At 39.4% G+C, this 15,400-nt stretch overlaps 1 protein-coding gene across 5 annotated transcripts in view; it reads right to left on the reverse strand.

The window, feature by feature from the left end:
• Positions 1-5,897: 5,897 nt before the first annotated feature.
• LOC133553483 (moesin-like) overlaps positions 5,898-15,400 on the reverse strand; it is a 34,999-nt gene continuing 25,496 nt past the window's right edge. For 3 of the 5 annotated variants that reach the window (XM_061901728.1, XM_061901727.1, XM_061901729.1), the window contains 3 exons: positions 13,768-13,860; positions 9,961-10,194; positions 5,900-6,557 (listed from right to left, as the gene is read on the reverse strand). In XM_061901728.1, the coding sequence (XP_061757712.1) occupies positions 6,393-6,557; positions 9,961-10,194; positions 13,768-13,860 (492 nt within the window). In that variant the 3' untranslated portion in view covers positions 5,900-6,392. Of the gene's footprint in view, positions 6,558-9,960; positions 10,195-13,767; positions 13,861-15,400 lie in introns of all 5 variants that reach the window. The other 2 variants (XM_061901726.1, XM_061901730.1) reach the window with 2 other exon arrangements.

A 15,400-nucleotide genomic window follows, 5' to 3' on the forward strand; every position in this document is an offset into this window, starting at 1 on the left:
TAGCCCGCATATTTTTTTCATAGACAATTTACAACCTGCTAGCCAGGCTCCGCGATGTGCTCAGCATACTCCGTTCACCGTAGCGGCAATGGGGAAGATGTCGGTGCCACAGACGGAAGAGTGCCACATGCACACAGTCAAAAGACTGGATCCCTTTTCAGAGGTGGAATCTCCAACATTTAGGTTAGTTAAGCAATAATGTTAGAGCTAAGCTAATTGATACTGGGCTAAACAGTAACAGCAACATTACATGTTTGTTTATGTTTGCAGGGATACGGTGAAAACTCTCAACCCAAAATACATACCACCATCCAGGGACTACCTGTCAAACATATTGATCCCGGCATGGTACAAGAAGAATCGGAATCGAGAATCGTCAGGAATCGGAATCAAAACAAAGAATCGGAATCGTTCGAATTCAAACGATACCCAACCCTAGTCATGACACTTGGGTTCTGGACACCCAAAGCGCTTTACATTAAGAATCCGTCAAATACATATCTCCGTTTTCCGTGCCAAAAGGTCAGATGAAAACAACATGAAGAAATAATATAATTATTTAAAATGCCAACACTCTTGTTGGCAAAGAAGGCAATGATCAGAGTGGAAGGAAGATTTATGCATATGCCACCTGTGTACTTTACTACAAGTGTTTTTTCTTGAATCCATTAGTGTTTCTCGCCTTTTTTATCTAAGTTATTTCATTGGTGAAAACCTGGCTTATGAGATGCATTTGGTGTGGCTTGTTTATCAGAAAACCAAAACATACAAATACATAGTCAAAAACCAAAACAGACAAAAAGTGGGACGTACAAAAATCTAATTGAAATGGGTTATTGTCTTGCTGTGCAGTGCACAGACTTTTAGCCGTGAGTGGTGCTGGGCTAATTAATATGTCCCCTCCAACCAATAACGTCACAAACATGCGTCATCATACGCGTCATCATTCTGGGATGTTTTCAACAGGAAACTCCGCGGGAAATTTAAAATTGTAATTTAGTAAACTAAAAAGGCCGTATTAGCATTTGTTGCAAAGTTAAGATTTCATCATTGATATATAAACTATCAGACTGCGTGGTCGGTAGTAGTGGGTTTCAATAGGCCGTCAAGGCATCTGGCAGATTTGGTACAGCATGGCAACATAGGCTTGCGGAATTCTGATTGGATAAAAAGTCTATAAACTAAAAACAACAGCAATGGAAGGAGAATATTTTGAATTGACTAGAATATGAATATGTTTAGATATTCAAACAAATACTTTTATCTTTAATTATGATTATGATTTCTGGTTATGTTAGGCTGGCCCTGACGGCACACCACTGGTTTTGGATGATACCATAAATTTGGGTATCAATCCGATACCAAGTATTTACAGGATCATACATTGGTCATATTCAAAGTCCTCATGTGTCCAGGGATATATTTCCTGAGTTTATAAACATAATATGTATTTTTTTTAATTTAAAGAAGATGTTGTGATGCTAAAAAATATCGACGTACTCATAGTTGTATCAACTAGATACGTGCCTTACAATGGATGTCAGGTGTAGATCCACCAAAGACGTTTGTTTACATTTTGATGCCGGTGAGCTACGGTGTGTAAGCATGTTTAGCTATTCTTCGTCCTGCAGGGATGATTGTAAGAAGCATACTTTGTCACCATGGAGACCAAGTTTGGTAAATTAGAAGTCGCTAAAACACTGCTGACGGCGGATGGACGTTAGACGCCAGCTTGCTAGCCATGTCTTATATCACCTCTTCCTGACGGCGTTTTAGTGTTATAACTTCACCTTTATCGTAAATTTTTAAGCCAAAATGCGTCCGTTCTCCCTTTTCTGTCTACACAGCATGTCTGTTTTTCAAGTACTCTGTGATTGTGTGCTGCCGAACAGGCTCCTCTGCTCGTAAACCAGCAATGTCATGATGTGACTTCGACGCGGGACCGGTGTATTTCATCGGCGGTATAGTACCGAAAATGAATAATTAGTATTGCGTTACTATACTAATACCGGTGCACCGTACAACCCTAGTTTCTACGCGATGTTATTAATATATTTATTTTGATGCAAAATTATATTAAAAAAAAAAAAGTTCACTTAAGTTTATATTTGAGATGATTTTATTCTAAATTCCTGTGAAAACGTATTGATTGTCTTGCATATAAATTTGCTCGAACGACTTTTTACCAGCACCATATTGACGCTACTAGAATATTTAGTAAACGCAGAGCCCAGACTGCAGGATGTGTTCGCTGCAGTCTTTTCAGCTACAGTTGAGCAATAAGTGCAAAGAGCAGTGGTTCTGCTGTTTAAACTGAAGTTTTGAGCAGAAATAAGCAAAGATACAGTATATTATGGAGGCGCAGGCTAAACTACGGCATCCTTCCAGTTTAAGAAAATGTACAGCAGCTCTCGGTCTGTTGAGACTGTGAAGTTAGTTGGCACGGCAGCAACAGCAGCAGCTCAACGTGTCTCCCAGAAGATTTCAAATGGGAAGAAGGTCTCCCCGCAGACAGATGCCTCTCAAGAACTCGGAACAGAGAGCAACAACAGAGCCTGTGGGGGATGTGACAAATTTGCTGCAATTGTTAACAAATGAGCGCCTGTATCAGTTATAATAAACGTATTAAATTAATTAGCACTGCTGGGCAGAAAGACTGAAAAGATAAAGACGACTGAATGGGAAAAAAAGAACTAGTGTGTCTTGATTTTATCAGTTATTCACCTCCGGGATGAAGTGATGTACCTTACAGTCAGCAGTCACAATGATTTTAAACACATATTTACCAGGTTCTCAAAACTTATGCAAATGAGACTTTTTTGCCGCCACCGAAGGTAAGACAACTAGTTTCAGTTATAACAGAAAAACAAATTGTAATCAAAGAGGGAAAAAAATAGCTCTTGAAAACGACAGGCCATTTTTGTGTGATCCGTAAATAACTCGATATGTTGTAACGTCATCCACAGAACTGGAACCAATTTCCCCGCATAGACAGTGTGGATAAAAGTAGCAAATTAACCTCATTGCATATTTTTGTTGTCCTGTTCCATGGGTACTTCAAAACTGAAATGGTTAAAAAGTATACGTAAAAAAGAATCTGACTTCCCTGCTATTCCATTGACACCATAGCCTGTGAATCTTCATGCGTTTTTTACATTTACTCAAGCATCTTGAGAAAAACATCAGTAGAAGAGGATGAAAAATAGGATACTCGCAGATTGCCTTTTTTTTCTTCTTGTTTTTATCGCCGGGTCTGCTCTTTTTCCATTTTTCTGCAGGTTCGGACTCAGTCTTTCTCCCCTCAAGACCTTACTAAAATGATCTTTGATTTGAAAAAATGAAGAGGCGACAGCACATTAACAACAACATATGCACACGTACATAATGGTAATAATGAACAACAAATAAATGGTTGAAGTGCAAACTTGCCATCCAAACAATACGTTGTGTTGTTAAGAAGATAGGACAGCCATCAAAACAGATTCAATCTCTTTATTAACCAGAAGTAACACAATCCGGTGAAAAGATTAAAAACCGCTGCCGTTAGAGTTGACAAACTGCACTCTGCCGCTGCTAACTGCTAAAGCTAAGAAACACAGCTTCATCACACGTCACTAGTCAACAGGCCCCACCTTTTAAAAAGCACACACACACACACGCACTATGTTATATAAGACAGTTATATAAATGTTTGTTTTAAGTAACATATTAATTTCTTGCTCTAATAACTAACTACATTATTTAAACTGTAATTTAGTTTTTAATTCAAAAACTTTTTGGGCAAAGTAAAGAGTAATTACTTTTTTCAAGTAAGTGTCAGAACTCTGGTAATGTACACTTTAATATAATTAAGTTGTATGCAAGTTTGATTTTCTAAATAAGTGTACCTGGAGAATATTTATGAAAGATGGTTGCTGAATTGTGAATGATGTAATCATTTTTGTGGACTGATGCTTGTGACCAACACACATGTTATTTAATCCTCGTTACTGGTAATAATAGCTTCAATGTTGAAATACACACTGGAAATATTGTTCATCAAGATGGAAGATTATCACAGTAAGAAGTTTCAAAGTTCAATCAATCAATCATCCATCCATCCATTTTCTACCGCTTATTCCCTTTCAGGGTCGCGGGGGCGCTGGCGCCTATCTCAGCTACAATCGGGCGGAAGGCAGGGTACACCCTGGACAAGTCGCCACCTCATCGCAGGGCCAACACAGATAGACAGACAACATTCACACTCACATTCACACACTAGGGCCAATTTAGTGTTGCCAATCAACCTATCCCCAGGTGCATGTCTTTGGAAGTGGGAGGAAGCCGGAGTACCCGGAGGGAACCCACGCATTCACGGGGAGAACATGCCACATAAGGGCAAGGAAAACTCACACCCAGTGGGCAGGGAGAATTCACACCCAGTGGGACGCCAGTGACAATGTTGACTCTAAGAAACCTTGGAGACGACCTCAGATGTGGGGACAGAAAGCAATCGATGTCGAGCGGGTCTAATATGATACTGTGAAAGTTCAATCCATAGTGGCTCCAACACAGCCGCAAGGGTTCAGTTCAAAGCGGATCCAAGACAGCAGCGAGAGTCCCGTCCACAGGAAACCATCCCTAGCGAAGGCGGATCAGCAGCGTAGAGATGTCCCCAACCGATACACGGGCGAGTGTTCCATCCTGGGTCCTGACGAGCGGTCCATCCTGGGTCTCGACTCTGCACAGCCAGTACTTCATCAGTGGTCATCGGACCAGACCCCCTCCACAAGGGAGGGGGGGACATAGGAGAAAAAAAAAAGAAGCGGCAGATCAACTGGTCTAAAAAGGAGGTCTATTTAAAGGCTTGAGTATACAAATGAGTTTTAAGGTGAGACTTAAATGCTTCTACCGAGGTAGCATCTCAAACTGTTACCGGGAGGGCATTCCAGAGTACTGGAGCCCGAACGGAAAATGCTCCATAGCCCGCAAACTTTTTTTGGGCTTTAGGAATCACTAGTAAGCCGAAGTCTTTTGAACGCAAATTTCTTGCCGGGACATATGGTACAATACAATCGGCAAGATAGGATGAAGCTAGACCGTGTAGTATTTTATACGTAAGTAATAAAACCTTAAAGTCACATCTTAAGTCCACAGGAAGCCAGTGCAGGTGAGCCAGTATAGGCGTAATATGATCAAACTTTCTTGTTCTTGTCAAAAGTCTAGCAGCCGCATTTTGTACCAACTGTAATCTTTTAATGCTAGACATAGGGAGACCCGAAAATAATACGTTACAGTAATCGAGACGAGACATAACAAACGCATGGATAATGATCTCAGCGTCTTTAGTGGACAAAATGGAGCGAATTTTAGCGATATTACGGAGATAAAAGAAGGCCGTTTTAGTAACGCTTTTAATGTGTGACTCAAAGGAAAGAGTTGGGTCGAAGATAATTTCCAGATTCTTTACCGAGTCGCTTTGTTTTATTATTTGGTTGTCCAATGTTACAGTTGTATTATTAAATAAAGGTCGGTGTCTAGCAGGACCGATAATCATTATTTCCTTTTTTTTGGCGTTAAGTTGCAAAAAATTAGCGGACATCCATTGTTTGATTTTATTAAGACAAGCCTCCAGCTGACTACAGTCCGGCGTGTTGGTCAGCTTTAGGGGCATGTAGAGTTGGGTGTCATCAGCATAACAGTGAAAGCTAACACCAAAGTCCAACTTTGATAATAAATGCTCATAACCATCAAACAGGAAAGACTGTAGGAAGCAAAAGAGTGCGACGACAGGAAGATGATAAACTAGAAAACGAGCTTTTCAGCAAAAACAAGGGTTACTTAATGCCGGTAATGAATGTCCTCTACAAAAGAGCACAAGCAATAATTTGGAGTTTTACAACAACAAAGACGGAACAAGTTACTCATAAGTTTTATATTAACCAACATCTCTTCGAAGGTGATGATTTCACTGCACATTATTTGCCACATCAAAGGTGATGCAAACCCGTTCATATGGAAACTGTGAAACACTGTCATTGAACAGATTTTATTGGCGACAAAAAAAAAAATTCAATTAGCATTTAGTGAGAAGAACAATTATAACTCTAATGTCAGGACAGTCTAAAACCTAGAAATTAATAACATACACTTACACAAAAAGATCCAATACAAGACTTGTATGAGAAATGATGCCTTTAATGGAACGATAATGCTTAGTTTTGACTAATACTGTATGAATAGTATTCATTAAAAAAAAAAAACATTGAAAATCAAGAATATTAAATGTTATGATATTATTTGTTGTGTTCCGGCTCTTAATCCGTCTCTTAGATAAATTATTACTAATAGTGATTATACATTTTTGATCCAATTCAATTACGTAGCCATCCTCCTTATTCATTGGACTTCTCTCACATGGACTCAAATTCATCAATGCGTTGCTTGGTGTTGCCCTGACGGATCTGACGAAGGGTCTTGTATTTGTCACGACCCGCCTTCACATTCTCAGCGTGGATCAGGTCATTGGGGGTCTTTTTGCTCTCATCTACAGCTCGAGCAAGCTCAGTGCTCAGGAACTGAAAGAGAACAAAAACAGACCAAATGAAATCCTCACAGCTGAGACTATTCAGAAGCCTTACCACTACACGGTTCTCTACTCATTCCCAATCTGAAAACATTCCTTTGTCCATAGTTATTAAATCCATTTCTGTGTCCGGGATTCTATGAAACGTCTTACAGCATCTTGTGTTGCTTGGCAAATAGAATCCAATTGTACTGTAGGAGTAATAGACGTTGCAGATGAGATATGTAACATCAATGAAACCAAGTGAATGACAATGTGCCTGCATCAATCTTTTATTAAGTAGAGTGCACTCAGTTATTAATTGGTTCCTACATTTTGAAGCAATTAAGCTGCATATTTAACAGCCAATTTCAAAACCATGTTCAGTATGTGTAAACATGGAATACACACAAAAGCACACGGTATACCCCATAATAAAGTGGATTAGCAGTAATAAAGCACTACCAAGCATCACCACAGTGTTTCCCATATATTAGTTTATTTCTGTCAGCTCGCTACGAATATATTTGGACTGCCACAAATACTGTAGATTTGGTGCAACCTCTTAGATAGTGCTATGCATCATAACTGCACTGCTTAACACAGGGGTCTCAAACTCAATTTACCTGGGGGCCACTGGATGCAGAGTCTGGTTGAGGCTGGGTCGCAAGAAAAGATTTCTTTAAAAAAAACATTTTTATATGTCTATTTTTATTTTCAACACAAAATAAAATCTAAATATAAATGAACAAAATGGGGATTAAGAACTGTGAGGCATTGTAAATTAAATTAAAAAAAAAAAAAAAAAAACGGTTTGAATTGGTCCAGGTTATCGGGGAATGTTATTACCGACGGACAGATGTCGCGGTGCGACTGCAGCCAGGCACGTTAGAAAACCCTCGTCTCCATGGCAATGTCTCTGTCGCTTTCAATCATTTTCCGCTTTTCCACTAACGCAGGGGTAGGCAACCCAGAACATTTGAAAGAGCCATTTTGGACCCAAATAACAAAAATCGTCTCTGTTTGGAGCAAATGGGGGGGGGGGGGTTCTCTGCTCTGCTTCTCGTCAATGTTCGGTCCTCATACCACACCGTGATTGGTAGATTCCTACACCTCCTCACACAACGGTATCAAGCGCCATTCATACAAAACTCGCGGGCCGGACTAACATTAAACTTTCATATTAAGGTGGGAGCCGCAAAATAATGTCCCGCGGGCCGCAAATGGCCCACGGGCCGCGTGTCTGAGACCCCTGGCCAAACACATCTCATATCAGAGGTGGGATTAGTTTAATGTGTTGCAAGTCCATGGTGTTAAGTCTGCTCAAGTCTAAGACAAGACAGGTCGAGTCAAGTCTCATGTCATTGACTTGGTATTTCCCGAGTCCTACCAAGTCATTGACATTATTACAGTTTTTTACAGTCGCTCTGACACATTTCCCAATACTTACGTCACTTTTTAAAACTCTTCACACAGTGAGCACAACAGGACTATAAATGGGATCAATTGAGGATCAGTTATCATTGCTTTGGCACAAATGCATTCAATGACCACATCTTTCAAATTACATTACTTGTTTTCTCACTTCGACACAACAACCGCTAAAACTCTGTGTACTTACAGGCCAATTTACACATGCTTACATACTGTTTTCAAAACAGTTAAACTTAAGTTCAAAACAATAACATGATACAAACTTAAATAAGACAGCAATTTGCTACAATTCTACAGTATTATTTTATTGAAATATATTTTAAATCATAAATTTAGATGCTATAAAAACAATTGGACCAACAACCGCTGATTCCCATTGTAGATTGTAGACTGAACAGATTAGAATTACTATTGTAACTGAATCAGTGGATGGTGTGTATACAAATTATTGTATTTTGGAATTACTCAGTGCAAAAAAAAAATTACAAAAAGACATAAAATATACTGAAGCATTCTGCATCATGTCAGATTCATTCCAATAACATATATTTTTCTGTGAATTTTAAACACAGATGTCCTTGGTTTACACAAGCAAACATTGTAAAATGCTACCTGTTGTTAGTGTTTTTTAGGTCATTGTTTTGTGGGTGAAAAAGTTTGTTGTCTGTCAACCTTTGTTAGTGTTTTGGAAGAATGAGTTGATTTGAGACATGTATGAAGTGATTTGGTAGTCTTAGTGCATTTTGAAAGTGAAATGAACTGATGTGACAAGCTGAAATTTGGTTTGGAGAACTGAGCTAGAGTAATATCAATCAAAGTTCAAACAAGGTTGATTTATAAAGCCCTTAATCACAAGCGTCTCAAAGGGCTGCACAAGCCACAACGACATCCTTGGCTCAGATGTCAATGATCCGATTTACAGTTATAAACATATATCTAACACATTTAAATTATGTGACAGTCTTAATTATACTTAATTCAAAGAGATATAGGTTTATGTGACAATGCTTGCTGCTCTTGTTTTAACCTGATTGTTACCGTGAAGTCACAGACGTGAGAGACGTTACACACAAGACTGTCTTCACTGACGGTTTGATATAGATAATAGGGCGAGAAACCAGTAAGCAAAATACTCACACACAAAGACTACTGTATTTCTATACTGGCTAACAAAAAACAGCCTACACTGTATATGTAAACAATAAATACATAACTTCAGTAATTATGGTGCATGGAAAAAAGCAGTTTATTCAGGAATTACTTCTGGGACACTAAAGTCAAGCACCGACATGCCCCTTTAGGATAAAAATAAAGTTTCATCGGTCAGAATCATTTTTGGAACTTTTTTTAATTACATGTTTTTTGCATTGATAGCACACCTTTTGATGTTGACAATAAAGTAAACCACATCAAAATTGGTCGAAAAATTAGCCAGTTATGATTTATTTTCATTCTACATGCATCGTATTGAATTTGAACATTGCCCTGACAAAGATGGCCGCAACACAGCCACGTCAAGGGAGTTACAGTTACCATCATCCTTTGTGTTGGAATTTGTACAGTACACAGTTTTTTATGATGTATATAGTGTTAGTTAATGTTTATTATTCCGACCTCACAGTATCGCAGTAGTTACTGTGTGTTTTACTTACCTTTGTTTTATGTGTTGTGTTGCAATTTTGTGGGACCACACATTTAGACAGCATATTTTGCAGTCAAGTACTCGTTTTCTACTTTGTGTATATGGTATATGTTAAATATGATTGCAAATAACTTAATTACGTGAAAAAGTGCATAATGGCAACACAAAGCACTTGCACATTTGTGTCGCGTGCAGTTTTTTTGACAATAATACACTCTTGCTGGGACATGACCTGGAGAATATCTTTTCGAACACATTTTAACGATGGACTAAAATATGTAAGTATCCATACCAGTGTGCCAGACTTATTCAAAATATTTCAATATTGAAATGTACTTGCCTTCAGGTTTTTCTGCAGTCTCTGGTTCTTTTGAGCCTCTGTTACTCTTTCCTCTTCACTGCGGTCACGGACCGTGTCGGGAGCCATCAGCTCAGCACTCGCTTCTGCGCTGCCCTCATCCGTCTCATCATGATCATGCATGTGAGGTTGAACCGAATCCTGGATGTGGATACCCATTATCTTAGTCTTCAGCTCTTCTTTGGTTCTCTCCAGATCAGCTTCTACCATCATCGCCTGTCAACCAAAAAACACAAGTGAGGTATGGCAGGGAAATATTTCACAAAATCTATTGTTTTAAATTTCAACATTAAGTACACTTTTAAACTCTGATACAATACAAATATAACAACTAACTTAGGTACAGTATTTACACAATGTTGTGGAAGTCTCACTTTTTACCATGCTTTTAAATTTGCTTACGTGTGAACTTACCTTTAATGAGGAAATGTTTTCTGAGGCTGCATGTCAATTGTGTGTGTGTGTGTGTGTGTGTGTATGAGTGAGTGAGCCCTTTTCGAGCCCCCAATCACTGGTCTCAGCCATGAAACAAGGAAAGATCTACCCTTGTGCTAACTGATTGATATAGTATCCAGTTTGATATAGTTAACTGTATATAGTATACTGTTTTGTATAGTTTACATTGGACTGTCAAACGATTAAAAGATTTAATCGTGATCAATCGCAGATATACATAATGTGTACCATTTTTTTGTGTGTATCATTTTTAAGATTTTAAAACTATGACTGCACAACTATTTTGCTTCAATGACATGTTTATTAAACATTTGGCTTTTTTAAACAGCTCAACACAAAATGGAAATAAACATGCATTTAATAACACACAAAAAAATTACCCGCTGTTGGAGTACTTGCACAGAGGAAAGGCGCAACACTTAATAATAATAATAATAATAATGGATTAGACTTATATCGCGCTTTTCTATTGTTATATACTCAAAGCACTCACAGAGAAGTGAGAACCCATCATTAATTCACATTCATTCTGTGTTTAGATACCAGTTTCGCACATTATCATCACACAATGTGGATTGTTACGATCATGACTTGACTGTTAAAGATGTTTATTAATGTAATCTGTGATATTTCTACCTGATGCAGACAAGCGACGGTGGTTGTGGTTGAGAGGAGAGTTGTAATACAGTATCTTGGATGTTGGAAAATGTCTGATGCGTCGTAAAAGTCAGCCTTGGTTCTTTGCTGCAGCTTGATGTTTTTTTTTTTTCTTGATCTGCACGTTGTGCAACGCACGTTTGCGAAACGAGTTGCAAGGCCGTGGTCGGGGGCATGGCCGCGGTGTCAAGACTGGTGGGATGTGAGGCTGAAGAATGTATGGTTCCGGGATTTTTTATTTCCTTGGGCCAAAGTGAAGTGAAGTGAAGAGAATTATATTTATATAGTTCTTTTTCTCTAGGGACTAAAAGCGCTTTACTTAGCGAAATCCAATATCTAAGTTACATTTAAACCAGTGTGGGTGGCACTGGGAGCAGGTGGGTAAAGTGTCTTGCCCAAGGACACAATGGCAGTGACTAGGATGGCGGAAGCGTTGATCGAACCTGCAACCCTTAAGTTGCTGGCACGGCCGCCCTACCAACCGAGCTATAACACCCCAAAGGGGGCTTGACTGGTTCGTTGGGGGGCAAAGAAAATAATTGATTTAAATGACTTGAGTTCTCATATTCTCAATAAAATCAGTTATGATATACAGCACAATCATGTTCGTTATAAATGTAGTTTCAACTGAATTTGACCAACGAACATTCAACAAACTAGTTAAGCATAACACAAGCAACAAAAGCAAAAATGTTTCAAGTGCAAAGGAACAGATACAGCAATGGATAGCACTCATGCACCTGTTGATAACCAGGCATTACATCCAAAATGCAACAACAAGTGTTTTCATCCATATGCATAATTAATAAAAACAGATAACTATACATTGGCAATGTTGTTTCAGATCACAACATAGTAACTTCAGAAATTATTGTTAGTGAAATTTAAATGAGGTCTATAGGCTACAAAGTGCACCCGCAATGCTGCAACGATAAGTGCAAATAGCTCACTTTACAAATGATCGCTCTGGAGCAGGGGTCGGCAACCCAAAATGTTGAAAGAGCCATATTGGACCAAAAATACAAAAACAAATCTGTCTGGAGCCACAAAAAATTAAAAGCCATATTACAGACATATAGTGTGCCAAGAGATATTAATTGAAGTAAGAGGACTTAAAGGAAACTAAATGAGCTCAAATATAGCTACAAATGAGGCATAATAATGCAATGTGTACATTATAGCTAGACTAAATAGCATGTTAGCATCAATTAGCTTGCAGTAATGCAGGGACCAAATATGTCTGATTAGCACTCCACACAAGATAGTAACATCAACAAAACTCACCTTTGTGCATTCACGCACAACGTTAAAAGTTCGGTGGGCAAAATGAGACAGAAAAATAATTGGCATGAAACACTACTAGAAAGTCGGAGAAAGTTATACATGTAAACAAAACATGATGAGTTCATGGACCGCCAAAATTAGTAGGACAAAATGGCGCTCGCCAAATACTCAAATCAGTGAAGCATGTTTAACGTAAACAGCGTGCTTTATAACAATTAGGGAGGTTTGTGTCATGTCTGTCATCCTTCAGAAACTATATTAAAACAAAAAATGTATGGTTTTCGTCTCATTTTTTTCCATTGTTCATACATTTTTGAAAAAGCTACAGAGAGCCACTAGAGTGGCGCTAAAGAGCCGCATGCGGCTCTAGAGCCGCGGGTTGCCGACACCTGCTCTGGAAGAACCAGCCAAAAAAAGTTTGCATTCACACTGTGATTGGTAGCCACTCTGTGGTAGATTTAGGAAAAACGGGCCTTGCTCGGTGCGTGACAAATAAGTTCAGACTTGTGCTGTGATTGGGTGGCCAAATAAATGTATCTGGGCTTTAACTAGGCGTTTGGAAAGATGGACCCACGACGAGTGACTTCCACGAAGCTGTCCAGTTTTGTGGGTGGTCTTATTATTTGTTTCTATCATATATGGATAATTTGTAAATGTCACCAGTGGGACGTCACAAATGGTGCAAATTCTAAATAGCTCCTTGGGCGAAAGTAAGGAGGAGGTCACGATTATCCTCAATGCTACCACGGTTTGATTTCAAATTTTGGGGTGAAAAAAGTTGTTTTTGCCTACGGTAAATGGAAACTAAAATGCTTGGGATTTCAACTGGGGCAAAACCGAGTTCTGTTGGGGCGAGCCCTGGTGTACGGATGTCCCTGGGCTGAAGAGAGCAGGTACATGCATGCAGGCGTGTTGAGGGATTACAATGTGTGCCTGTTGGTGGGTCTCTTGGTCACTCTCTAAGTGGGGGTGGCACTGATGTCATATGAATGCATTCATTTTTTTTTTTTTTTAATTCTGGATTGGCCAGTAGAGTCCCAAAGGTATATTGGTCAATCGCAATCGACAGGTTGGCGACCCTTAGTACTGTATATCTAAAGCGGCAGGTGAGTGAGTGTATGATCAATTTGTGTGTTGACATTTCTAAAAGTGGCATATGTATAAAAGAACATTTGAACCCAATAGTGTCCCTAAAGATGATGTTGTTTGCATTAACAAAGCATTCAATAGGTTTACTACGGTGTGACTTACTACTAAGAAATTCTCATCATGCGTTTGAGTCCTTCCATCTTATAACTCATAGTCTGTTCACTTTGTAGTGCCAGACATCCCCTCTACGCTCATTTATGATTCATCCTTTATCTGCCTCTTGGTTCTATCATTAATTCTCACCCTTTTCTGCCATCTTATTGCCTCCTCGTCCTTTTTCTTCTTGGCATCTTCCAGCTGGGAGATTTTCGCTGTAAGCTCTGCCAGCTCAATGGCCTATCCGCATGTGCACACAAATGGGGAAAAAGTTAAGAGTGCTCCTGTTCTCAGGTCACTGTGCTCCATGTGTGCACATGTATGACTGTCGTGACGATAGGTGTGTGTGTGTGTGTGTGTGTGTGTGTGTGTGTAACATTTTAAATACAAATTAATCTTTCCTTTAGTCCTTTTGCAGATTGACATTATTTCTTGCATGGAGGCGGAAAAACAAACAGGTCGCTGTTGAAGCAGTGCACTGCGTAATGAGGACTGCCTAGTATGTTAGGGTGTTAGAATATGGTAGGAGATGCTCTTAAAAAAGATGAGTTTTCATGAGTTCCTTCAAGGTAGAGAAAGAAGCCCGGCTCTGGTTGTTATTAGTAGTGTTTTTTCACCTTTGGGAGCCACAAAAGAGGGCCATGTGCAAGACAGATGTGTATGGGAAAGATACAATGTGGATGAAAGAACATCATCAGGTGTGACCATCTTTGTATCACAGTAGTACCTCAACTTAAGGGTGCCCCTACTTAAGAGTTTTTGATATTGGAGCTGTCTCTCAACTAATTGTTATTGTTAAATGCCGCAGTGAAACCCGTACGATCCGATCAAAACATCCGGTCTTACGCATCAGCATGAATTTATTTTCCAACAATTGGAAGAAATAAAGTGAGTGTGAAGGACAATACTTAGAAGAAGTGGATAAAATAATTAAATCAAAGAACAAAAAAAATCATCAGAACTAGTCAACCTGGCGAAGCAGTACGAGCATATCACTGCAAGTCTGCACCATACTAAAACAGAGTGAGTGTAACGTCAGCCCAAAATGTTAAAAAAAATATCTAAATGGCAGGCATCCATCCATACAATTATGGAAAAGCTGCTGAAGGTGTGTTTGAAAGAGAAGCAACTCTAAGAAAATACCACAGAAGTCTATGCCTTCCAAAGGAAAATCTTCACATTATTATATTATATTTATATATAATTATATTTCTGTTCTACATGATAGTTTCCGTTCTACATGGTAGTGTGCTGGGGGGGGCAGTAAATGTAAGGAGGACAGCTCCAGACTGGGGAAACAGATCAGGCGGGCCGGTTCTACAATCAGAATGAAACTGGACTCACTGGTAACGGTGGCAGAGAAGAGGACTGTTGACAAACTAGTGAGCATCCTGGATCAATCAATCAATGTTTACTTATATGGCCCTAAATCACTAGTGTCTCAAAGGGCTGCACAAACCACAACACAAACCACTACGACATCCTCGGTAGGCCCACATAAGGGCAAGGGAAACTCACACCCAGTGGGACGTCGGTGACAATGATGACCCAGTGGGACGTCGGTGACAATGATGACTATGAGAACCTTGGAGAGGACGAAAGCAATGGATGTCGAGCGGGTCTAACATGATACTGTGAAAGTTTAATCCATAATGGATCCAACACAGCCGCGATGATGCCAGTCACCCTCTGCATAGCGTTATCAGTAGTCAGAGGAGCCTGTTCAGTGCTAGACTGCTTCATCCCAAGTGCAGGACTAATAGACTCAAAACTCCTTTGT

The sequence above is a fragment of the Nerophis ophidion genome, linkage group LG05, assembly GCF_033978795.1.
Source record: "Nerophis ophidion isolate RoL-2023_Sa linkage group LG05, RoL_Noph_v1.0, whole genome shotgun sequence".
NCBI lineage: Eukaryota > Metazoa > Chordata > Actinopteri > Syngnathiformes > Syngnathidae > Nerophis > Nerophis ophidion.